The sequence below is a fragment of the Fusarium odoratissimum genome (genome assembly GCF_000260195.1).
Source record: "Fusarium odoratissimum NRRL 54006 unplaced genomic scaffold supercont1.1, whole genome shotgun sequence".
NCBI classification, from domain to species: Eukaryota; Fungi; Ascomycota; class Sordariomycetes; order Hypocreales; family Nectriaceae; genus Fusarium; species Fusarium odoratissimum.
The window spans coordinates 3,755,776-3,779,017 of record NW_022158687.1 but is presented as its reverse complement, the minus strand read 5'-3'; the positions used below and the strand labels follow the sequence as shown (position 1 = coordinate 3,779,017).

General features: G+C 48.6%; 9 protein-coding genes across 10 annotated transcripts; 5 read left to right on the top strand and 4 right to left on the bottom strand.

Annotated features, from left to right (window-relative positions):
• Positions 1-120: 120 nt before the first annotated feature.
• FOIG_01324 (uncharacterized protein) lies at positions 121-2,404 on the bottom strand. Its single transcript, XM_031198124.1, has 2 exons — positions 1,612-2,404; positions 121-1,553 (listed from the first exon to the last, which is right to left on the bottom strand). Exons 1-2 carry the CDS (start codon positions 2,017-2,019, stop codon positions 333-335), a joined length of 1,629 nt encoding a protein of 542 aa, XP_031073891.1. The 5' UTR covers positions 2,020-2,404; the 3' UTR covers positions 121-332.
• A 220-nt stretch (positions 2,405-2,624) lies between these two features.
• On the bottom strand, positions 2,625-3,975 carry FOIG_01323 (uncharacterized protein). The gene has a single exon (XM_031198123.1). The coding sequence runs from the start codon at positions 3,804-3,806 to the stop codon at positions 2,682-2,684; it is 1,125 nt and encodes a 374-aa protein (XP_031073890.1). The 5' UTR covers positions 3,807-3,975; the 3' UTR covers positions 2,625-2,681.
• Positions 3,976-4,050: 75 nt separating this feature from the next.
• On the top strand, positions 4,051-5,056 carry FOIG_01322 (YggS family pyridoxal phosphate enzyme; the record flags this gene model as incomplete). The annotated part of the gene is made up of 3 exons (XM_031198122.1): positions 4,051-4,161; positions 4,234-4,405; positions 4,460-5,056. The coding sequence occupies 3 exons, from the start codon at positions 4,051-4,053 to the stop codon at positions 4,966-4,968; spliced, it is 792 nt and encodes a 263-aa protein (XP_031073889.1). The 3' UTR covers positions 4,969-5,056.
• Positions 4,606-9,050, bottom strand: FOIG_01321 (uncharacterized protein). The gene is made up of 4 exons (XM_031198121.1): positions 7,979-9,050; positions 7,589-7,923; positions 5,576-7,536; positions 4,606-5,524 (listed from the first exon to the last, which is right to left on the bottom strand). Exons 1-4 carry the CDS (start codon positions 8,473-8,475, stop codon positions 5,360-5,362), a joined length of 2,958 nt encoding a protein of 985 aa, XP_031073888.1. The 5' UTR covers positions 8,476-9,050; the 3' UTR covers positions 4,606-5,359.
• Positions 9,051-9,160: 110 nt separating this feature from the next.
• FOIG_01319 (actin like protein 2/3 complex, subunit 5) lies at positions 9,161-11,479 on the bottom strand. The gene is made up of 3 exons (XM_031198119.1): positions 11,049-11,479; positions 10,842-10,969; positions 9,161-10,787 (listed from the first exon to the last, which is right to left on the bottom strand). The coding sequence occupies exons 1-3, from the start codon at positions 11,301-11,303 to the stop codon at positions 10,565-10,567; spliced, it is 606 nt and encodes a 201-aa protein (XP_031073886.1). The 5' UTR covers positions 11,304-11,479; the 3' UTR covers positions 9,161-10,564.
• Positions 9,173-10,856, top strand: FOIG_01320 (uncharacterized protein). The gene is made up of 2 exons (XM_031198120.1): positions 9,173-9,552; positions 9,602-10,856. Exons 1-2 carry the CDS (start codon positions 9,298-9,300, stop codon positions 10,421-10,423), a joined length of 1,077 nt encoding a protein of 358 aa, XP_031073887.1. The 5' UTR covers positions 9,173-9,297; the 3' UTR covers positions 10,424-10,856.
• A 4,697-nt stretch (positions 11,480-16,176) lies between the features above and the next one.
• Positions 16,177-16,482, top strand: FOIG_01318 (uncharacterized protein; the record flags this gene model as incomplete). Its single annotated transcript, XM_031198118.1, has 1 exon — positions 16,177-16,482. The coding sequence occupies one exon, from the start codon at positions 16,177-16,179 to the stop codon at positions 16,480-16,482; it is 306 nt and encodes a 101-aa protein (XP_031073885.1).
• Positions 16,483-16,945: 463 nt separating this feature from the next.
• On the top strand, positions 16,946-17,167 carry FOIG_01317 (uncharacterized protein; the record flags this gene model as incomplete). The annotated part of the gene is made up of 1 exon (XM_031198117.1): positions 16,946-17,167. The coding sequence occupies one exon, from the start codon at positions 16,946-16,948 to the stop codon at positions 17,165-17,167; it is 222 nt and encodes a 73-aa protein (XP_031073884.1).
• A 324-nt stretch (positions 17,168-17,491) lies between these two features.
• On the top strand, positions 17,492-20,552 carry FOIG_01316 (uncharacterized protein). Of its 2 annotated transcripts, none has more exons than XM_031198116.1 (2): positions 17,492-18,477; positions 18,672-20,266. In XM_031198116.1, the coding sequence occupies exon 2, from the start codon at positions 19,591-19,593 to the stop codon at positions 20,038-20,040; it is 450 nt and encodes a 149-aa protein (XP_031073883.1). In that variant the 5' UTR covers positions 17,492-18,477; positions 18,672-19,590; the 3' UTR covers positions 20,041-20,266. The 2 variants fall into 2 exon arrangements, with proteins under 2 accessions (XP_031073883.1, XP_031073882.1); XM_031198115.1 differs by having other exon boundaries at positions 17,546-18,477; positions 18,675-20,552.
• Positions 20,553-23,242: the final 2,690 nt, after the last annotated feature.

The window sequence follows — 23,242 nt, the reverse complement described above, 5'->3', positions numbered from 1 at the left end:
AGGAGAAGTTTCCGAATTGTGCGATGACCAGGAGATGATCAGGAGAAGACCAGGAGAAGGCGATTAATGTATTATAAAGTTATGACATGACCGACCATAGACAGTGACTCAGACCCATATTCCATTGCTGATGTTTCAGCTCGTTTCTTTATCCACAAGCCTTGAGTAAAACTCATCCCAACTTGATGAGCCCGTTTAACAGACCCCACACCGTCCGCTGATGTAGGTTGGACTTCCATGAAATCAGATGCCGCCGTAAGCCAAATCGATGCTACGCCTTTGCGCCGCGCTTGCAATACTATAAAAGGAGGTCATTTGCGCCGCGAGAATCTCTAGTTCTTACGTCCCTTGCCACGCGTACTGCTGCTACCCTGGCGGCTCATGGCAACTCCGCCGGCACTGCTCTGGCGACTCATAGGCACTGCGGCGCTGGACAGAGCTGCTACTGAAGTAGCTGCACCAGCATGTGCTGGGCTTGGCTGATCTCGAAGGCTGCTGAGAGCTGGTAGACCCAATGAATCGCGGACATATTCCGGGTCTTCTCTAGGGGCGCTAGTAAAAGCGACATATCGTGAATGCTGGTAAGGTATTGATACAGCAGCGAGAACCCGGCGCATTCCAGTTGGGCGATCAAGGTGAGCTCCAGGCTTGTGTGCTGCGTCGTATTGCTTGAAGAAGCCCATGATCGTAAGATCAGAAGTGATATCGTCATTAGACAGGGGAACAGGGAAGTTCTGGTCCGCTGTACGAGGGTAGGGCTTGAGGTATTGCTGGGGAACCGGAGGAGGCATCTTGGGGGGTTCGTGGGCGTGGAGAATATCCAAGTTGTGAACTTCGAAATTGGTGATACCCTCAAGACCTAAAATCTTGTCGTCAAGCAAATTACCGCCACGAGTGCTACGGGTGGCGTGCGAGACGGAGCGCTCCATAGCTGGGGCAGATGGTTGAGAATCGGCGTCCTGGTCGCCATTGGCCTCACCATTGCCGGAATCGCTGTCTTCGGGAGAGCCGCCGCCACTGACACGGTTGCGAAGAATGTACTGGTGCGCAGCAAGGGCAGCAGTGTTATAGTTTAGCGACAGCTCCTTGTCAGTGAAAAGCTTGTCAATGCTGTAGATAGGTCCGTTCTGCTTAGCAGCAGCACGAGCCTTCTCAGACTGCCAGAGAGGTGTTGTATTGTGGTTGTCGAGGGCTCGTCGTGTCGGGGCAGGTGAGCCGTCGTCATCGCCGGCGTTTCGCTTGCGCTTCTTGTTGTCGGAATACATCTGCATATCGTCGGCGTCCTTGCGCAGACGTGTGGCTCGCTTTCCATGGGGACCACCGGGGCTCGCAGGATTGGTCAAGCTGAACTGATTGGGGTTGAGTAGCAAGGCATTGGAATCATTAATCTCCAAAACCTCTTTCTCGCGGTTCAACCGGTTCTTCTTGTGGGTGAGGGTATTGACCAATCGATCTCGAAGGGTGTTGGTAAGGGCTCGGTGCTCGCGCTTGGCGGTCTCAACCTTGTAGTCGTAAGTGTTTCTATATTCTTCTCGTCGTCGGTCGTATTCATTCTGTTTGGATAAATGGTTAGCAAGACACTTGGTCGTGTGGCGTGGGACGGTTTCTTACTTTTGACTGCGCCAGCTGAAAGTCACGAATTTCTACCAAATCCTCGACTTCGTCAACGAAGTCAGAGAATCGGATGCCAGCCATGTCAAGCAAGCTTCGGGCATCTTCGGCGTTGACCGGAGGACCTTGTGTGTTGGTGTGCTCCTTCTGGAGTTCAGAGATGACCTCAAGGACCTTTGGATCGTAAGGGTCGAAGCGCTGGACGAGATTGATGTCGAACTGGATCTTCTGGAGCTGATCGCGATATGTCATGTCCCTTTCCCGATGGAACTTATCGGTCATGCCAGAGAGTCTCTCTATAAGAGCTTGTCGCTTGCGATCTCTTTTTGACTGGGAAGCGGGAGCAGGAGAGCGTCGGTCGGATCGGTTGGCCATGTTTGTAAGGGCCGCTGCTTCGTTGGCGGCCATTGTAAATAGTTGTAGTTATGTGTAAGTGGTGTCTGGTGTTTGCAAGAATGCTTCTGTAGGCTTCAAGAAAAGAATTCAGAAGGTTGAGAGTCGTACTATCTTCGTGATTATGGGTTCAAGGTTGAGGTTGAGGTTGTAATGGTTGGGAGAGTAAAGAGTCCATGCAACTTGGGATAAAAGAGCTGAGTGCAAGTAAAAGAGATGGCCAAGACAAATAGATTCAGAGGGTGTCTACTCCACAACAAGTTGGATACTTATTGGTTGGTAAAAGTAGAATAGAGCAAGCAAACGAACAATTGCCAGCGTCAGTGCCAGTGCAATGCAATGCAATGATAGAACAATGTGGCAGTGGAAGTAAAGCAACCTGGAAGTGTTTCTATTGTCTCGGCTCAAACTGGGAGAGACGCAGGCCCAGAGAGGCATGACCTCGCCGGGGCGCTTATTAGTGACCTCACCGCCTGCTGCAAACGGCAGTATAGGAAAATAGTGCCCCGGGCCGATCTTGTCATGCGGTCAGTGGAGTGATTGGCTGTAGGGTCGCAGTGCGAGATACTGTACTTACACCGTCAGCGATAGAGCTTAACCTTCAACAGGGACAATTAATACGTTCAGTGGAAACAATATATTTTATAGCTTTCAGTTTATGAGTCTCTATCATTGGTTCACAGACCTCCTCGAAGCTTGTGCAACTGGCTAATCAGTCCAAACCCACCCGGTGACTTTGTATCCTCTACCACAGTCGCTGCAGCATCTCTCGTGACACTGCCTTTCCGTGACCGTGATTCCACTTTAGTCTTTTCCTTGGTCTGCTCCATTTCCTTCATTAGATCCCGATGCTTGTCTTCAACCGTCTTGGCAAGACCCTCTATAAACTTATTTCGTCCCTTCTCCTCTGCTGTGTCCTTCCATACACGGTTAAGCTCCTTGAGTTGTTCAATTCTTTGTGCCGCTTTCTCAATGCCCTGAATAGGGTCGTCAGACTTGTTCAATAGATCTGATATCTCGTTTCTGATGTTCTTGAGTACTTCCTTGCCCTTTTCCTCAGAACTCTGCTGTGCTGAACCTGGCTCGGGTGCTGATACTGAGAGGAAACCGGAGCTGACGGAGATCTCTGATGGTGGGAAGACGAATTCCATGGCATCTCCGAATGTCTTAATAACTGATTCCAGGCGTGCTCGCACAAGAGTTAATGTTTGTAACTGTCTGATGAATTCAGGGTCATCTGGATTGGCTCCATCGTTGGTAACAGCTGCAGCAGTTGTCGACGGTGCCGCACTCCGATCTTCTTTAGCAGCGGCCGCTGCGGCATTCTTTGCCTCGATGGCTTCTTGCAGTCCTTCGGGAACAAACTTCTTGATGTCGTCATGAAGCGTCTCATTCATAGTCTCCTGGAGACTCAACGTCTCGCCTCGTAGTAGCTCCACCTCATAAGCCAGGCGACTCCCGCTTCTCAAAATTTCATCAGTAAGATGCGTAAGAGTAGTTGAAAGCCGTGAAGTCTGGGCGTTAAGTTGTGAAATAAGAGTCTGAGCTTGCGTGGACAGCTCAGCGAGCGGTGCGACATCTCCGGTTCGGCCAGGTATAGAGCGCTGCTGCAGTGGAGGAAGGGTTGAGTTGAGGAAAGTTGCGGGATCAAATGTAGGGTCTAGAAAGTCTTGTAGAAATTCATCTGATGTATGTGTTGACTTTGGCTGGATAACAGCTCTTGACTTTCGTCTCGTGTGTCCTGGTCTTGTAGCCGCGCTGCTGGTAGCCCTTCGGCGGCCAGTTTTCAGATCAGTAGCCATCTCTGATAAGCCTCAAATGTATAGAGCTCTCTCTACTCTCTCGATTTTGTGAATATTTGTCGTTATAAAATTGGTTTAGAAGTCCCAAGGGGTATGGTTTCTGACTGAGCTATGTTGGCCACTTTGGGTCGTTGGCACTGAATGCATGACCTAACCGATGATAATCCGGTTGCCCAAAATCACTTGCCCACTTACAACAATCACCACTCTCTTAGCAACAGACTTACAAAACCTCATACATAACATGAGTGATTCTCAAGACGAGATGAGGATTGATCCTTCAAGGGCTCAGGCTCTTGTTTCTCAGGTTAATTCCGTCAAAGAGCGTATTGCTGCCGTAGCAAACGGTCGAAATGTATGCATGACACTCACTCTCACTCTCACATTGAAACACCATAAAACATACCCTGGCTTACATTTATATCAGGTCCGACTTGTTGCTGTCTCAAAGCTCAAGCCTGTGAACGACATTCTAGCACTTCATCAGGCTCCTACTTCCCATACTCACTTTGGTGAGAACTATTCTCAAGAGTTGACTCAAAAAGCAGCTTTGCTACCGAAAACTATTCAGTGGCATTTTATCGGTGGTCTCCAGTCTAGTAAGAGGCCTGACTCACACGTATGGAACCACGCATACTGATATGATATATTAGGCCATTGCAAGTCCCTGGGAAAGATCCCCAATCTCTTCTGTGTCTCAAGCATAGATACTTCCAAGAAGGCCCAGCTTCTCAACACTGCCCGCACAAATCTTCTTTCTTCACAGCCTGATCTTGACAAGATTGGTGTCCACGTGCAAGTCAACACATCTGGAGAGGAAGCCAAGTCTGGCTGTGCCCCCGGTGAAGAGACCGTTGCTCTATGCCGTGAAGTCATTGAGACATGCCCCAGCCTCCGTTTTCTCGGTCTCATGACCATCGGGGCTATTGCTCGCAGCAAAGCCACTACCGCTGAGGCTGAGAATGAGGACTTTGTTACTCTCAAGGAGCAGCTAGATCTTGTGGCTAAGGAGCTGAATTTGGATAAGGATAGCCTGGAGTTGAGCATGGGTATGAGTGAGGATTTTGAAGGTGCAATTCGCCTGGGAAGCAGTGAGGTTCGTGTAGGCAGCACTATTTTCGGGCAGAGGCCTGCTAAGGCAGATGCAAAGATCAAGGAGTAAATAGCGAGTTAACACAAAGTCAGCCCCATTCAAGCCCACCTTCTTCAAGTTGACGGGGTTCTTCAATGCCCTAACACCTGCTCCATCGTCTTCACCGCTTGATTACATTTTTCTTTGCATCATATTCATTCAATTTACAATGAGAGATCGTGGTATGTAACAACTGCATCCTCCTTGATCAGATCACTCCGCACAGCTTCATCGCCTTGTGCGGTAAAGAGGGACTATACAAGGAGGATCGACGCAGGCAACTTTTCAGCCAATAAACGATTGGCTTTAATTGAGCGCTTCCTCCGATTTCATGCTAGTTCCCCAACGCCCATATGCTTCTGTGGTATTATAACAACTCCTGTCCGGCGAATATATAGAAGATAAACATCATGTTCTCCCATCAAGTCACCATAACATTACGGAAAGAGTCCGAAATCTGCTCCCGTGAAGGTGGCTCGAATCGATCCGGTCCCGTTGAGATTCCTGCAGCAAGCCGTTCTTGCATATACTTCAACAAGACCGCCGGCACGGAATCATCTGTGGCACGGATAGTCAATCGAATCATCTGATGAACAGTTAGAATATGCAACATCTGAAGCGGAATGGTTTCGCCTACCTGTTGTCCATAGTTTGGTTCCAGTCTCATAAGACAACCAAACTTGCCTCCTTGAGATGTGTGCAGCACGCTCGCACCAACAACGTTCTTGGGGTTAGGGTCAACCATGTCCAGCACACGCCATCTGAAACCCTCCACTGTCTTTGTAACGAAGCTCTCTGTGATTTCTCTGTCGCCCTTACCACTGACTCCAAAAATGGCCTGCGCCTCTCGGGGGGCACCACCAATCTGCTTCCATCTCTTGAAAAAGTCCTCAGCAGTCAACTCTGCCGGGTCCATAAATTTGTGTATAGACACGGGAAGCTTCAGAGTAAGTGCCTGTAGTGCACCAGCCAGGTAGCTGATGCGTACAGTCGGACTCTTCTCAAAAATCTTCTTTGCTTCGAACATAACAACTTGCTGGGACTGTCCACCTTGCACAATGGTACTATCAGGGAGGTTTTTGACGTCCCAGGTAAGGTTCTCTTTTTCGTTCTCGTCCAGATCCAATGTCGTTGTGAAGGAACTGATAGTTGCTGGTGTCTTGTTCTTAAAATATGTGATCAAGCAAGCCATCTGGCCACGATATTCTGATCGAACACCGATCTGTAACTGGCCATCTTCGTATAGAACGCCGTCTGATCGAACAAGAAGTTTGTTGAATCCTTGCTCCCATCCGGGTGACAAATGAGCTGCACTGGCCAAGTTAGGGGCCTTGAGCATCTTTGGCTCAGATGGTGTAGGTACGTTGAGATCGAGCCCAGCCAAATCGGCAACACCATTGCTATGACCGTTTGTGCCAGTTGCAGCCTGGCCATTCGGTTTGCCGTTCAGTGGGACATTCGAGCTAAAAGTCCTCTTGAGTGCTCCAGTACCCATGCTAAGTTCCCGAGCGTCCGCATTGGCATCCTTTCCTCCCACCACCCAGGTCCTTCGGTCGCTCGTATTAGCATGTTTCTGGTGTAGTCTGGAGAGAAGTGCAGACTGTCGTTCAGGGAAAGGAGGCATTTCGTCGCAAACTGTTCGAAGGAGGTCATCCGTTGGCATATTCACAAGGGTCAAGTATTCACAAGCTCTCTGTTGAAGCTCGGAGTCCAGGTTGTGGCTGTGAAACTCAAACACATGAACAAGCTGAGGCTTGATTTCCGGGAACAAGTTGACATATTTGACAAAGCATGAGAGAATCATGGCACGAGTACTCGAAGAGCATGCCGTCAGCTTGCCCTGAAGAGCCATAAACTGCTCAATAGGACTGCAACGGGGCTGGTCAGCGACCAAATGACCAAACTCTCCCAATATATAGGCGCCAATCTTGACCAGAGTCTCGTGGCAGTGGTCGCCCTTGACATATTGTAACGCATTTTGAGCTGCGTAAACCTGTAGCTCCTCGTTGTTCGTCACAATTTGAATAACTCGCTGCCACACCTCATCGCTGACATGATCTCCAGCCATGGCGATAAGTCTGAGGGAGATATCAACGTACCACTGCACATCAGTGGCGTACTTTTCCGTAAGAATGGCAATCTTAAGGACCATTTCTTCTCGGATAGCGAAGTCGGCATTCTGTAGGTAGTGCAGTAGCTCACCAACGATGACTTGGGCATTTGTGGCGTCACACATGCTGTAGAGTAAGTCCAGACCCTTGCGACGAACACTGATATCTCGATCTTTGAGCGAGCCAAGAATAATTTCCTGGTGTTGCTTGATGGGATCCAGAGTTTCAGCGCGTGCAGCCAGATGTGTCATAGCTTCCAAGCCTAGATATCTGACGTTGGTCTCCCGGCTCTGGATAAATTTGCCCAGTCTCGTTGAAATTTGCTTCATCAGGCCATGTTCAGTGTCTAGGTGGATAATAAGGTTGATGGCTTCAAAGAGCACGGCGTTTTGAGCGTTGTTCTGTTGAACGTTCTTATTGGTCTCCATGGCTAGGTTCAGGATCTTTTGCAAAGACTCGCGAATCATTTCCCGAACATGAGTGTCCTCTGAACATTGTGTCAGTAACTGCTTCCTGTGTAATTGCGCTATCACACTTACCTGCAGGTGGAAAGTATTGCAGAAGTCGAAGTAATTTGATCTGCAGCCAGGGGCAGGGGACTTTGTAGTAAAGGTAATCGGTCGTATACTCGCCGTCGATAAGAATTCGCTTCAGACGAGCTGCTGCTTTGGCATACGCTCCCTTGTATTGCTCTAGATTATCTTGGGCCAGTGTCATGACCAGCGACGTGACGGAAAGTGCAACGCCGAGGTCAGAGTCATCCATAAGGTGGATAATGCGCTCCGCCCATTGCGGCGATACGATATCTGGGTGCTTGCGGTATAATCGGAGGAGCGTCAGAGCGGCCTTCTTCTTGACGAACGATTTTGAAGTACTGCGTAACAGCGGTCAGTGTGGTTCCTTCGCACTAAAGGGGTATGAGCGCATACGGAGAAATCAGGAGTCTATGAACCTCCCCATTTAGGGCTTCGCCCATCTCTCGACTTCCAACATTGGCAATCGCATGAAGAGCAAGACAATTGAAAAGCTCATTATGGTCGAGTAAGTCCTTTCGGATGCTGTTGACGACAAGGTGCAGAAGCTCGTGCTTCTCGTGGAGAAAGAGTGTCATAGCCAGATAACCTATCTGCTTCTCTGAGTATTTGTTTGCTGAGATCAGATTCACGGCCTCGAGGTGCCCAAAATCGACATTCCAGCCCAGGATGTAAATATATAGCAACTTGCAGACATATTTCTTCTTGTGGTAACCGCTAAGACTGCCGTCCTTGAACTTCTGTCGAATATTGGCCAGCTCCTTATTGATTCGCTTCTCCTCGAGTTCACGCGCTCTCGCATTTCTGAGATCAGCAATGAACTGAACCAATCCGCGCATATTGGCATTGCTGCTACTCGAGCGGCCGAGAAAGCCTGTGCCTGAGCTCGACATTTTGGGCGGTGGTATGCAAAGGTATTCGTGCGGTCAAGTCGCTGAAGACCCCTGATTTTTGGAACGAAACGGGGGGGAGTCGGCTTAGATGGATTCGTACGGTGGAAGGTGATGTCAAAGTATCTCCAAGACAGAGTATGGTCGCGCCTTATCGCAAGAATCGCATAGTCGACTCGAATTGTCCAGACGGCTCACGCGCCAGACATCGATTGTATGTCGATGTGATGGGAGATTGCTCGCTGGAGGGGCGAGCTAGACTGAAGATGCGGATGGAGATGCGGTGGTGGGCGGTGCTCTGTTGGTGCGGCCTAATGGTTTAGTTAGGAGTTGCGGAAGAGGCCCGTGGGCTAGGGAACGGATGAGTCGGGGAATGACAAGGGCTACGACAGGCGAGAGGGGATTGTATTGTAAGCGTGTCGGTGATGAGAGAGCACTAGAGAGTCCCTGCAACGAACGACACAGAAGGCCTCAAGAAGAAAAGGAAGATGTGTTTATTAACAGCAAAATTGGTGGAAGAGGAGGTGAGAAGCGTGTTCATCTGTCATCCCATACCCAGGCCAGTAACTTCTAGCCTCTAAGAAGCCTCCTGCCTCCTGCCTCCTACGGGTGCAATAACGGCCAGAAAGGGTTTAACCGCTCATAGTTGCACATGGTCCGTGCTTTGTTCACTTTAACACTGCGGCCAGTTGAGTGCTTCCATAGAGCTATCAAATTCATCATGACTTCAATTGCATCAATACTCGAGGGTTATCGTTATTCTACGTAAACAAACTTCACATTCCTTTTCAAGCTCAAAGATAGGTTGATTGAATATAGTTCGCAATGTCATCTTGCACAGTTTCACGATTGGCAATGCGCTGTAGTCTACGGACTCTGTCACAGCCAGCCAATCTCTATCATCACATCTCAAATCAACGGTTTTATGCTGTTCAAGCTGCTGGAGCGCCTCGTTTCCAGGTTTTCAATCGCCACACAAAATGGCTACAAAAGGAGCGAGCTGGTGCCAACTCTGAACAAAGTCGGGAAGCTGATTACCTCAAGGATGAGGTTGCAATTCGAGTATCAGAAAGACTTCTAGTAAGTAACCATGTTCTTGAAGCAACACTCGTTTCTCACATACCAATAGGACATCAAACGCAGATTTCCTCGAGTGTTAGATCTCGGCGCAAATTCATGCAATATCGCACGAGCTTTGGTCCAGGAGAATCCTGATCCTGACCCTAACACACCTAAGTCGCCACCACTGGCGACTCGTATTGACGAATTGGTTGCTGCTGATTCATCTCATTCACTGCTTCACCGTGATGCTGATCATGAGTTCAACAATAAGCTTAATATCACGCGGACGGTTGTGGACGACGAAGAAACGATTCCTTTCGAGCCTGCTTCTTTTGACCTGGTGATGAGCTCATTGAGTCTCCATTGGATCAACGATCTACCCGGTATCCTCACACAGATCAACAACGTCCTCAAACCTGACTCTCCTTTCATCGGCGCTATGCTTGGTGGAGACACACTATTCGAGTTGAGAACGTCACTACAGCTGGCAGAGACAGAAAGACGAGGTGGCATGTCTCCTCGTGTCTCTCCTTTGGCTGATGTCAAGGATATAGGTGGTCTGCTTCAGAAAGCTGGCTTCAAGATGTTGACTGTTGATATCGATGATATCATCGTTGATTACCCTGACACATTTGCTTTGATGCAGGATCTTCAGGCCATGGGTGAGGGTAATGCTGTCCTCGGAAGGGAGATGGGTGCGATTTCCCGCGATGTTCTCCTCGCTGGCGATGCCATCTATAAGGAACTTCACGGTAACCCGGATGGATCTATTCCCGCGACTTTCCGAATCATTTATATGATCGGATGGCGGGAAGGTGAAAACCAGCCACAACCTCTGGCCAGAGGAAGTGGTGACATAAACTTGAAAGATGTCTTGGAGCAAAAGTAGAGGGCAGATGATTTGTATAATGTAAATAATGTAACACCAGAGCTATGTTCCGCGGACGGGGGTTTACTCTGCGGGTTATGAATTGGATTCATGATTCTATGTATTCTTGACCGCTCATCATCGCGAGCACGTATCTGGCCTCTAAACCTTTCGCCAATCGGTCATTGTTCGGCCGATGCATCCCAGACCAGCGACCTCAACGACCTTCTCGTGCCAACTCAGGAGCACACTCATGGCTGCAGTGGCGGGCTCGTTCGAACCAGGTCGCCCAGCGATCTGGCTGAAACCTCCCGTCGATTGAGGTGTAACCTTGTTTGGTGATCGCGAAGCTGTTCCAGGGTGAACCGTAGCCATTCCCTTGTAGCTATTACATCGTTAGGTTTGCACACTTATCCACCCGTTCCATCATTAAACGTACATATACTTCATCAGGACATCCAGGCACTCAGGGCCACCTTCAGATCCATAGATGCTCTTCAGTAAGGGGGACATGTCGCTTGCCTTAATCGACTGGAGGACCTCAATGATAGTGTGCAGATGAGCATCCTAAGTAGACACGTCATGTTAGATTCCACATGTGTAGGGCAAATGTACGCTGCCGCATCTCGACTCTCTGTTGACATACCTTGGCTGCATCCGTTCCGTTGTATACTGGAGTCTCCAAGCTGCCCCTCAAAGCTCCCTCCGCATCACCGCCTCTCAGAAGCTGCCTGATCTGCCCAGAAAGCTGTCGCACTTCCGCTTCGTCGATCTCGGGCTGTGGGGGATGCAGAGTCGAGGTGTCGAAGTTGACACTGGAGTCTTCGTTCAAGGCGTCGATGTTGATGGTGCGCCATGCGTCACCGAGCGTCGCGCTCGTATGCTGCTGGATAATTGACATCTTGGTAATTCGGTATTATCAATTGGTTTCAGGTGATTTTCCGTGCGACTCGAGGTATTGTGAGTATTCCTGTATTAACTGGAAGCTATATCGGTGTCGGCTTGGGTGGACGTTCAAGCTGCGTCAGCGATGGCGGGGTGGAGGTGAGGCTGGAGTTGTGGCTTGTGGGATAGTTACTTGCCTGGTTTGGAGCCTGCGAATGAGTGATAGGAGTGTACCTGAGCTTCAGTGGTGCGACCCTGTTGTAGCAGCCTACATCCTAGGAATATAGTGGGCTTTCGCTGTCTTCCAATCAGCTCAAGGTATTGCACTATCTAGGAAGCTCCCCGTCAACGCCGATGCCTTCACTCGTTATACAACACTCTTTGTATCGTCGCTATGTAGCGAGGGATAATCTTGAGATAATCGCATCCTTGCATAAGGCATACTGAATTGCATATTATGGCTTCCATACTTTGAGGTAGAGTTGTTACACGTGCAACTGTCTTGGCATGTTCATATAAACGCATCCTTTTGAACCACAATAGCCCAAAATAAACAGGACGTATACACCGAGAACAAATAGCTGACTTACATATGGAAGACTCAAAGCTTCAAATCACACAAGTTAATGGCATAGGGAGCAAACGAATATCGAACCTAAGGTAGAGGAAATAGCTGTTAAAAATAATCGAGTTAAATTCAAGCTACCCTAAACAACGAGTTTTAGACGGCCTATGAGCACCCTCCTTTCTATCACTATGGAAACCCAGTATACCTTCCCACCGCCCTGCAGACAAATTTCAATGTATTATAAACATCAGGCTACCTATTATCCTCTTTCAGATTAAAGAAAAAAGGCTACTATTTGCAATAGTTGGCTCTACGATACCTAAGCTACTACGGATACTTACCTGGTATACCATCACTTGATCAAGCGGCTGAAATAACCGCCTGACAGTTCTGGAAACGTCGCGCCGCACAACATGCTTCCCCAGACTGAGAAGTCCCCATGATAGAGTGTTAGGGGTCAGTCTGTTCGAGTCAGTTTATTGAGGCTCTGGCTCTTTGCAATCAATGACCAGACTATTACGACTCATGGCTGAAATGAGGCACATGATCAGGGACCTATTCAAACCTGTACCCAAGAGCTGGTGCGGTCGGGCACGATAGGTACTATCTGGATAAAGATCAACATCCGGGAGCGCGGCGGGCGGAAGGCGATGGATCTTTGCATCCATCCCATCAGAAGCTTGACTCGTGGCTTGCTTGGTCTATCGTTCGGGGAGCATACCCGGCTCGAACGACACACACACCACAACAAACGCTCCTCGCTGGCTTCATAGATCGGTCTTCCAGAAGCTTGCCTACCTTGTCTAGTCAAGAGAGGCCTCTCATGTCCCCACACAAACAGTCCAGGAACCATGAACGTTTGGGACGAAAATTTTGAAATTACCTGGCGGATCCGGCACGGACGCACTACAATTGCGGAAGCGGTTCCCCGGTGACACGAATACTATCATCTCAACGAACACGATTCAATCAAGCAGAGAGGTCTAAACTGACAACAGAGAGGTTGAAAATGGACAGCCACCAAGCCGGGTCACATCGGCAGAGTGTTGGTGCATCTTTGGGTAGCACTACGGATACCCAGCGTTGGTGTGGAAGGGTTGATCAAGAAAGCAAACACCCACAGCTTTACCCTGAAAACCTCTGCCAAATATGACGTGCCAGCAAGTTCTATGTACGCAGGCTCTTGTCGGGGTGTCTTCCCAAGCAAGACTCCAATTCTGATCTGCAACACTGTTCGTTGAGGCTTCTAGAAGGCAAGAAGCGATCATCCAGTTTAGCGCGGTCTTCAAAGCGAAAATCCTTTGAATCCGATAGGTGGACTTTGATACTGCCCCACCACATATGCCGCCACGAGGGGTCCTAATCTCATCTTCGTCGCCGGCGGGTACGTACTATGTACCAGCAACAGCAACAAGCTGAGATACTGGTGACATTTCCTCCTTGACTAGCTGCAATAGTTTGGAACCAAATGTAACTGGCTTGGACACGGCAGCCCGATCTACAAGCAGCTGCCGTGCTCGACAAGGTCAGTTGCGATAGTGTGATGGGATGAATCGATAGCACCATTCCTTGTGGCATCGAGTTGGTCTGGGCATACGATTACGGCTTCATCGTGAGCCACGATAGTCATGTTCGCACATGTGTGGTGGTCTCGCCTCATCATCATTTGTGCAAAGTGGTATGGCAAACAAGCACCTGAGCCAGGGTTGCTTTAACGAATCTGGGGCGGATCAAAAAAAGGACCGGAAACAGGCTCATCTCAAACCAGGCGGGTTGCCTACGTCGCATGATATTTGTTCGCTTCCAAAGATATCTAAGAGGAAGGCACCGAAATGGCCGGAAGCTAAGCTAGCTGCCACATGGTGAGTGGAGGGCTTGCCAGTGTTGGTCAGAATCCTTTCAGCTGACATTTGCAGGCTGGAATTGTCACATGATATGCGAGCACCACAATTACATCTGGTATACCTTAGTTGGCTTGAGAGTACCTAAACCGATCGACTGGGACAATCTGATATTGGGAAAGGTCATCCATGGTAATGCGCCATAGGGACGCTTTTTAGTGGTTGATGGAGGCTGGAACAAGTAGTAACGACCCCTGTTTCAAATGTCAATGGCGTTTGGAATTTGGCTAATGCAGGAACACCGAAGTTCTGGGGCTTCTATGCGGCGCTACAGCAACGCGCAAACCGCCACAACGTGTAGCTGGCCACGCTAACTCGGATGTGTGCAGCGATACCCCTGAACTTGCAGCACGGGAGTTGGCAGTTCATCCCAATCCACCATCCTCCCCACAGGAGGACGCTTACAAAATTGCCCGGTCAGGTGGAGCTAGGTTGAGAAGGAGTCTACTGATGGGAGACATTGCAAGAGATGACACGCCTTAAATCGTCCGCACAGTGTTCTATCACCGCATGTCGCTGCTGACACCGTGGGAAAGTATCTTGCGTAGAGCTTTGTGCTGTGGAGTTCCGTTGGTTGACAGGCTTCTGGAAGCTTTCTACGAAGCCTCATCGGCCCACTTTGACTTCAACAAATCGCCGCAAGAATTACAGGTGTGACATTCCAGAGGTTCGTCGCAGGTGTTTAAAGCAAGTTCCCCGACATTGAGCTGCAACAAAATACACGACACGCTTCGCAATACCCATGATTGCTTACGTACGGCTGTGAAAACTGTAGCCTTCATCGTTGGTTGTTGATAAAGAGTCTGACGATACTTTACACGGCTTCTCGGCGAATTGTGGTGATATGGCATACAACATCGACCTGCCAATCTAAGACACGTTGACCCAGTGTTAGGCGAGCCCGGCAATACTTCCGTTGCATTAAGTACAGTACGCATGGATAGGGCTTCTCGTGACGCATGGGTTTCCTAAGGATTCAAACACTTTACGACGTCTCATTTGGCAACAGCTGAATGTGAAACAGTTTTATTACCTTGGTGCTCAATTTTTTTTCTTGATAATTTCGCAGACGAACACAAGACTGGGATTCTCAGAGGCAAGAGATTCTGTCCTCGTTACTGACCATGTGTGTACCACCACTGTGCAACGTTCGCTGTTGCCACAGATGGCCCAAGGCTCAACCAAGATACTGTTCAGCCGAGATGCCCCAGCGGTTCCGTGTCCTTGGGATTGGTATTCGATATCATAGCGGGGCGGCATGATTTTGAGCTTGAGAAGCGACAGTATCCTTGGGCTGAGGAACTTCCATCTTACATGACAATAAACTGTTCTGGTTCAAGGGGGCTACTCCAGCGATATCCGTTCCCGTCCTCGTTTGTTTCTGAACTACTATGCCCTTTCCGCACGTGAGCAAGAAACCTGCGAGAGCTTGGGTACCCAAGACTACCACATGCTAAACTAGGAGCATAGCCTTGGTGATGATTTGTCCTCTGGCAACCAAACCCAAGCTCGGCAGCCGGCCAGTATGGAAACCCACCAGCTCAGAACCACATGGCTACGACTGAGCCCATCGATCAATCGTCAGTCGCTAATTTTGAATCGCGCATAGTTCGAGATCAGGTCTCCTTGTCATCTAGGCATGGACCACTTCATTTTGCCAAGTGACAGCTGTCACAAGAATCATTGCCAATACACGGAAACAAACAAGAAGGGCAGGAAGGCTTTAGTGTAGTTTCACATGCAGTGATGGGATTCACTCATAACATGCATGGGCTATTTATAGCTCTGGATTCTAAGTCTTACAACTTCGGATTCTTCGAACAAGCGGGAAGTGATCAAAGAGCCAGTTGAGCTGCCCCTAGCACAATCTGACAAGATATTTATCAATAGGTATCGACGATACTTCATCTCTCGCGAGGAGTTTGCGATACTGGGATGGAGTTATGTACTACTACAATGCATGACTTCTTAGTCGAGAAATTATGCGCTCCTAAAAGATGTCATAGGTGCGACAAACGCTCCCATGTGCCACTTGGTCTTATTGACGCATTATGCTGTTGGGTTCTGATATTGCCTTGTTATGCCCCAACAAGATGAGACACTGAGCGTGTGAGCTGTGAAGACCTTCTTGTTCTAAGGAGCATCAACTTCTATCGGAGGAGCTTCTATAAGCATCAGAGGCCCAAAAGATTACAGAGGTCAAGAATTAGGATGTCCGATGCGACTGGTGTCATGCCCACAACAATTTTCCCCATAGCCCCTACGACGCAGAGTCTAACTGTCTCAGAAGCAAAGCAGGGACAAGAAACAAGTCAAACATCAGGTTGCAACGGGAAATCAAACAGGCAGGATGACAATTGCTGGAACAATCAAGCCGGGGGCTGGAGCTACGACGAAAGGGTACTGGGGGAACCGAGAGAATGGAGGACCCTGGCCATGTCATGGAAGAGGAGGCCGATTCGACAACTTCGTTCCTGACTAAAGAGGTACCCCATGATTTAGCAAGACTGTATTACACAGTGCAGCAACACGGCCCGGAGTACCGTTTTGACGCTGAGCTTGACGCCGGTCGCATCTCCTCCCAATTACCACCGCCGTGGATTGTCCTCACAGCCCAGGGTATTGGGGCCGGTTTTGGATCCACTACGGGGCGCCGGGAAACCATCGATTCTTCGAAGGGCTTACCCGTCCATTTCAGCGTGCGCGTGGCTACCTGCCTTGCCTAGCAAAAGACGTTGGATGAAGAAGGTTTACTGGGAGCTATAAAGCACAAACATGGGTTACACACACCCATTTTGTGTGCGCTCGGTTTGAAGCGGACTCTAACGGGCTGTCAACGTCACGACCAACAAGCTAACGCTCTAACGTGCCCAGTTACAGAAGGAGAGCACTGTTTACTGTAAGATGGATGTGGGCGCCTGTCAAGGGATGGACCAGAGGATCTGGGGGTGTGGTGAGTGCATTGCAGTTGGGGTGTGAGAAAACGGTCTGAGAGCTCGTGGCTAAGTTGCGACGACTTTCCAACCACCCGGAGACATTGCACGCCTTGCAGTAAAAAGCAGATCCCAGCGGCTTCCGACCCCTGCGACCCGGTGGCCTGGGTGTCCCAGAGAGGCGAGAGTGAGAGTCAATGTCGCTGTCAAAGTGAATGTACACTGCAAGGTACAGAGGGTACCGTACCTAATATGCATGCCCAATACATGGGTGGGTGCTGTTCGGATCAGCGCTTCTTGGGGAGTCAAGGCCCTGGATGCCGGAAGGACTACTGGTAGAACCCATGCTGATAGCAAGCGAGAGAAGATTGAGAGAAGCGCCCTGAGTTTTGGAAGCCCGAGCTCTCTCTTTGACCCTAATCAGCCACGGACGGATCCCTCGTGGAGACATGCACAGGCCCTGGAAGAAAAGCCATGAAACATGGTCCAGCCAGGTATCGCTCTGTTCTCTCCTTTTTTTGCTTTGGAACGATGGGGACGTGGCTCACAGTTTTTTGTCACCCCCTTCTGGTACGCCCCCCCTGGCCCCCTGGAGCGTGGGCCACTAGGGAAATTTCACAGCAATTTTGATGAGGTTCATTCTCAGGTAACTAAGGTAATAATGATTGATTGACTGAATGAACGGCACATTGAGGGCACCCCTTGCCTGGTCTGGCTTTCCGCTGCAAGCCTCACCTTGTCATGGATGAGTATTGAGATTTTCCCTATTACTTCTTTCTCCGATGTGTGTGCTCTTGTACAAAAGCGTCTTGCTTCCCACTTCCTTCCTCCATTCAGAACTTCACTTCACGTCTCCCTTTGGAACAAACTCCCCTTCAAGTCCTCTCAGCCGCCCACCTCGTCAGCTCAAGACTTGTGCCCTCCTGCTCGATCCTCTTACACATCTCTGAGAGTGAATCACTTACACATACACACACGCTTACTCGCAATTAAGCGAACGATATCGACGACTTTGACTAGTTATAAAACTAGCCTAACTTGACGACTGGACACTCATCAGCAACCTCATCTCGCCTTGCCTCATTCATCAGGTCACATCACCTCTTGGAAGCAAGTCTAAGTCTCGAACTAGCCCAGGCCAGGACCAGCAAAGAAAGGGAAATACACCCCCTCGTAATAATCGGCCCCGTTCGTCTGACCCACACTCATTCGACCATCCGACCGGCGCCACTGCAGCGTACCTTGTGCCTGAACTCAACAACGAGCTGAGAAAGCTACGCTACGCTACCGTATTACGGCAACGATCCGTCCATCCCCATCCCCATACATCCCATCCCCTTGACGGAAACCAAAGCTCGAGTCACCCCAAATAAAAAAAAGAGGTTTCCCCTTATTGGATCTTGTTACTTATTTGGGCTGTTGCGCAAAAAGCATAACTTTCTCTCACATCCACCCGTAACGAGCCCCCTTTCTCTCACTCACTCCTGAAGAGACTCGCCTGTCCGCCTTTCGTTCATCTGCAATACAATACCAATACGTCTGCGACATCATCTCTCGCTCGTGTTGCCTATTCCAACGTTCCGGTGTCGACGTCTCTCGCCAAACTCAACCATCACTTACCACCACTCCTTTACCTGTCCGAAACACGCTCCAATTATATTGGTGACGCTCGCATCTTGAATACCATTCGGCTTTCTGTTTCTCTGCCGCTTCAATCTTTTAGCCAATCCGCGCTCACATTCGCTCAATACCCTTTGTACACTCTGTCGACCAAGACGAGTATTCCTTGTAAGTCAAGATCGCTTACCAAAATCACTTCAAGCCCTCGCGCTGGTGCCCGTCTTGGTCTTCCTTTGAGATACCGATAACAGCCTGCCTGCTTCATTCCATTGTCCTATATATATACTTCCGCGATCCTTCCGCCTTTTCATATGCATTGCACACCTCATTCACCCCCACAGCATGACTGACCAGCAACACAGCAGCAACCACCACAACAACAACTCATTCATTTACACGTTCTCGCAACAACAGACAACATGATTGAAGGATCATCAACACCCTCTAACATGGGCCGAGGAGCCTACGACACAACCGGCTGCCCCAAGCCCCCGCCCCGCCCCAGACCTTCATAAGAGGCCACCTCGCTTGGATTGTTGGATAAACTCTACATGTATCCCAACCTAATGCGACTGACGACCACGCCAAAGCCGGGCCACGCTGGCGGTTAGGCCTGTCCGGCGATGACACGACACTGCGACTGTACTGTTACAGACGCGCACTTCTCACTCTTCCGCCTGTCTTCCCTTCGACTCTAAGCGATTTTTCTAATTACGACACCATTTTAATCACTTTCAGCAGCCAAGGAACCGAATAACTCCCGGCTCTTAATGCGTTCCGAATACACTTTTTAATACACATTCCTGTCGAAAACCATATACACAACGGCTCGGAGCCATCCCTTGCTTCCCAGCAGCAAGCGGAAATTTCAAGGGAAGGACTTTTTTCTTGGGAACGAATGCACTCATTGATTTGAATGAGTGTCGATTTTCTTATTTTTCACACTTCCTGATTCGTGGCGACGCGAAGTTTGTTTTATCATATTGGGCTCAGCAACGCGGCGTTTGAACATAGACGGGAACCAAAAAACGGGATTTGTTTTATTTTCTTGTCTTCGAGTTTCATCTTCACAGCAGCGTCCTTGTCGGCTCCAGGTCTCGAGTCGTCTTTCGGTATCCACAGTCTCTCCCTCGATAACCAATCTGAACCTACAGCACCCACTCACGTCAGGGCGTTCTGAGTCGGAATGCAGATCTGGCTGGGATGGGAATGTCTCAGATTCGCCTCCACAGCGCAGCGCAGCACGACAAGGGTTGGCGAGCATACTTGGAGAGAAAGTAGATGACCGAAACCGAGCAGAGACAACAACGACAAGGAAGACCTGACGACGGAGCCAAGAAGATCGAATGCCACGAGGACATATTTTGGAGTTCAATTTCAGCAAGGGTTTCGGATAAGGATCACAAAAACTGGGACCGGATGGGAAAAGATGTTCATTTTGCATATAGACCTGGGGGACTTTGTTTACCTTTTTGCTTTTTTGTTTTCTCCGTTTACTCTCGGTTCCCATCTTGCTTGCACAGTTTTCCATCTGGCCAGCTTCTCTCGTTTCTTTTTTTTCTTCTTTTTTTTTTTTCTACTGTTACTTTTTATTATTCCTGGATTGGACCGCTGTTGTGGTTTGGGCTCCCTCGCGGGAGGACCAACAGCAGAGGGATATGTTGCTGTATTCCCGTGTACTATTTCTGTATTGGTGTACAAGACACGGCAAGGCTATTGGAAGAGGATTGAGGAGGGGGAAGAGGAAAGCGATACCGATGCTCTGGCCGTGTTGAGAGAGCACTTGGGCTGGACTCAGGATTGATAGAAGATACCCCCTACTACGCGCTTCCCCCCCTCGAAGCCTCTGGACTGTATAGTATTATTTTATAAGATGGAAGACATTTAGCTACACAGCTCACGGAGACTACGAGGAGAAAAATACAAATAATGGAAATATTCAATAACTATCATTGGCCTCGAATGCAGCATGCGACTTGAAGAGGAAGAATGTAATGTTATGGTATGGTATCGCAAGAAATCTATTGAGTGTTGGCCAAGATGATCGTTGGTGAGTTATCGTATACTCGCTGCGTTTACCTCGTTTGGGAACGTCGAGGCGAGGAAGAGAAGATGGGAATCACTTGGTCGAGAGATTGTTTGCTATGCTCGAAGCCGTAGTTTGTGTGACGAGCGGGTAGTGGATGACGAACCGGGAGAACTTGGAAGATCCCGAGGATTTGGGGAACGTACGTTTGTTTGTTACCTTAGCAAGGTACGTATGCACATACATAGTGATCAGACAATTACTTTCTTTTAGTATTACCAAAGGGAACAATAATTACGTGCTTATTACAGAAAGAGATTGGTTGGGGTGACGCGCGCGTACAAAGTACCCTTATTTATCCATCATACCTTAGTGTAAGATACTTTTCTTGGATTGGGCTGGAATGTGATGGATGTCTACGTTTTAGAATGGGATAGCACCTTTACTAGGTAAGGTAGGGAATGAATGGCCAATACTCTAGAGTCTAGAGAATGGGTTGAATACGAAGAGACAGCCCAGCCTAGAGTTGTACCAAAGTGGTCTATCGGGAAGGGGAGTAAAATGTGTAATTAGCACGTTAATTAAAATGTAATTAATGAATTGGATGTCACTGTAAGTGCTACAAGGTTGAAGCATCGTTGTTGGGTTAATACTCTAGTACCCGACCGTAGGCAATTTAGCATAAACGCGCCTCGTGCGAGATTATGACAACAAGGGGCCGGCATTGACATTTACGACAGAGACGAGTCAGTAAAATGTTGCCTAAAAGGTCCTGAGAATTCCCACCCAAAAATACATACTTTTTCACAGTCGAAACAAGGTCCGACCTTGGTTTTGGCGCTTGGGCAATGAATGGTAGCTCGTTAATTGACTTTCAGGGGGGGCCTTGACACACAATGATTCAGCTATGATGACCATGGGAGGACTACGGATGGCTGATTCCGGCGCTTGGAAAGTCAAAGCAACAGAGTCAAGAATCAGAGGGAGAATAAAGTATCTCGTCATAATCAGAGGGAAAAGAGTTGTTGGATGGCGGCTAAGTTTTTGGTGATAGAGATCCTTGCCCTTGAGGCGTTTGAATGCCGCCCGCTTCGTAACCGTAAGAGTAGAGCAAATGCCTGTGGCCAAGTCTCAGGTGATATTTGTTGGTTGCCCTCAGGAACGAAAACGAATACAACGACAAGATCTGAAAAGAAAAGGTAGAGCAGGCATCACGCGATGAGAGACAGGTCCAGATTCAAAGATGGGCTAATAGAGACTGATTAACATGCCACTCACTACATTCAGTAAGAATTGCACAGGTTCAACCAAAGACTCGCGCTCGGTGACACAAGCAGAAGCAGAAGATTACCAGCCGAGGCTGATTCGTTCCACGTACAGTATCCGTACCTTACAGTCAAGGACCCGTCTCACAATACATGCAGTACTTGTCAAACAATCAATCGATGTCTTGTCTCGGTAACTAATTGGAAAAAAAGAGACGTCGGTGGCCGGGGTACAGATACGAGTCGCGACGAGACAACAAGAGAAGCAATTCGTGAGATAAGAGTCTCGATTGGTTGCACTGGATCGACAGTTTGTTTGCGAGGTTGGTTGACTACGAGAAGAGAAAAGTTTGCGTTTGAATATGAACTGAAACAGAGTAACAGATCAGATCTCAAGAGAGAAAACAACCAGGTATTGTATGTACTGTTTGACTCAGAAGAAGCAATGATGATGAATGAGAGAACAAAGCCAACAGCCATTAATGGATAAACTAAACAATTACGAACCAACCCAACCCAACCCAACCCAACAAGACGAGACGAGACAAAAAGGTTAATTACGATACCTTGCATAAAGTGGATGCATGAGGCGTCATAATGAGAAAAGAGACAAACGATAAAACAGATTCGCTCAGTAAAAAAAGAAAGAATATTCCAGACCGACACCAGAAGCAAAGACAAGAGAAGACGTTATTTTTTCTTTCTTTCTTTTCTTAGTCTGCGCCGTGAATAATGAGTGAGCTACCTAACTCACTGACTAAACAACTCAGCTAGAGATGCTAAAAAAGAATTGAGTCTAAGTCGATTAACCCCTGAAAATGATAAATAGGCTAATGCAAGATGACATTGACAGCTTCCTCCTTTAGGCTGGGGTACAGAACCTTCTCATCCCAAGTCTGCGTCATGTACCGGTACGTACCGATTGTACATGAGCCTTTGCCGTCTTGGTCATGGTGAAACCGGGCTAATGCAGCCTGGCTCCCGGGACCGAAGCGTTGGGAAGGTGAGGTGGAGAATGCGATTTCTTAAGGCAGGTGCAGAAAGAAGAAGCAGAAGCGAAAGGAAGGTACAAGGGAAGGGTGAGGAGGGTGTGAGACGAAGGAAAAATACGAGAAGGGAAAAGGAAGGAAAGAAAAATGGAAGCACCTACTGTGCATATTGATTAATCAAAGAGGCGAGACGGGAATCTTGCATGGACATGGAATAACGACAAGGAAGGAGCAGGAGCAGGAGCAGGGACAGGAGAAGGGACAGGGGGTCAAGGAGGCGTGTTCCTAACACACACAGTATCCATATTCATAGCACCCTGACCTCATGCTCAGTGATGGTGTCAATCAAGTGGATACATCAAAGCGTTTGTCTAGGTTTGTTTCTTCTGCGACTTTGGAAAGGATGAGGCTGTATTATTGAACCTCAAAGGTCAAGGGCGGCGGAAAGAAGAAAATTCAGTAACTAAAAAAAAAGGACTAGGGATACAATACGATAAAAACTAGTCCTAATCAAAGACAAGATTGAGTTAATAATGATCGCGATGGTCTACCCAAATACTATCACTCGGCATATGCTTCCGTTACAACCGCATCGGATACTAAGACAGCCACTTCAGTATCTTGAGTTCAATAGTATTAGCCAGGCAAACATG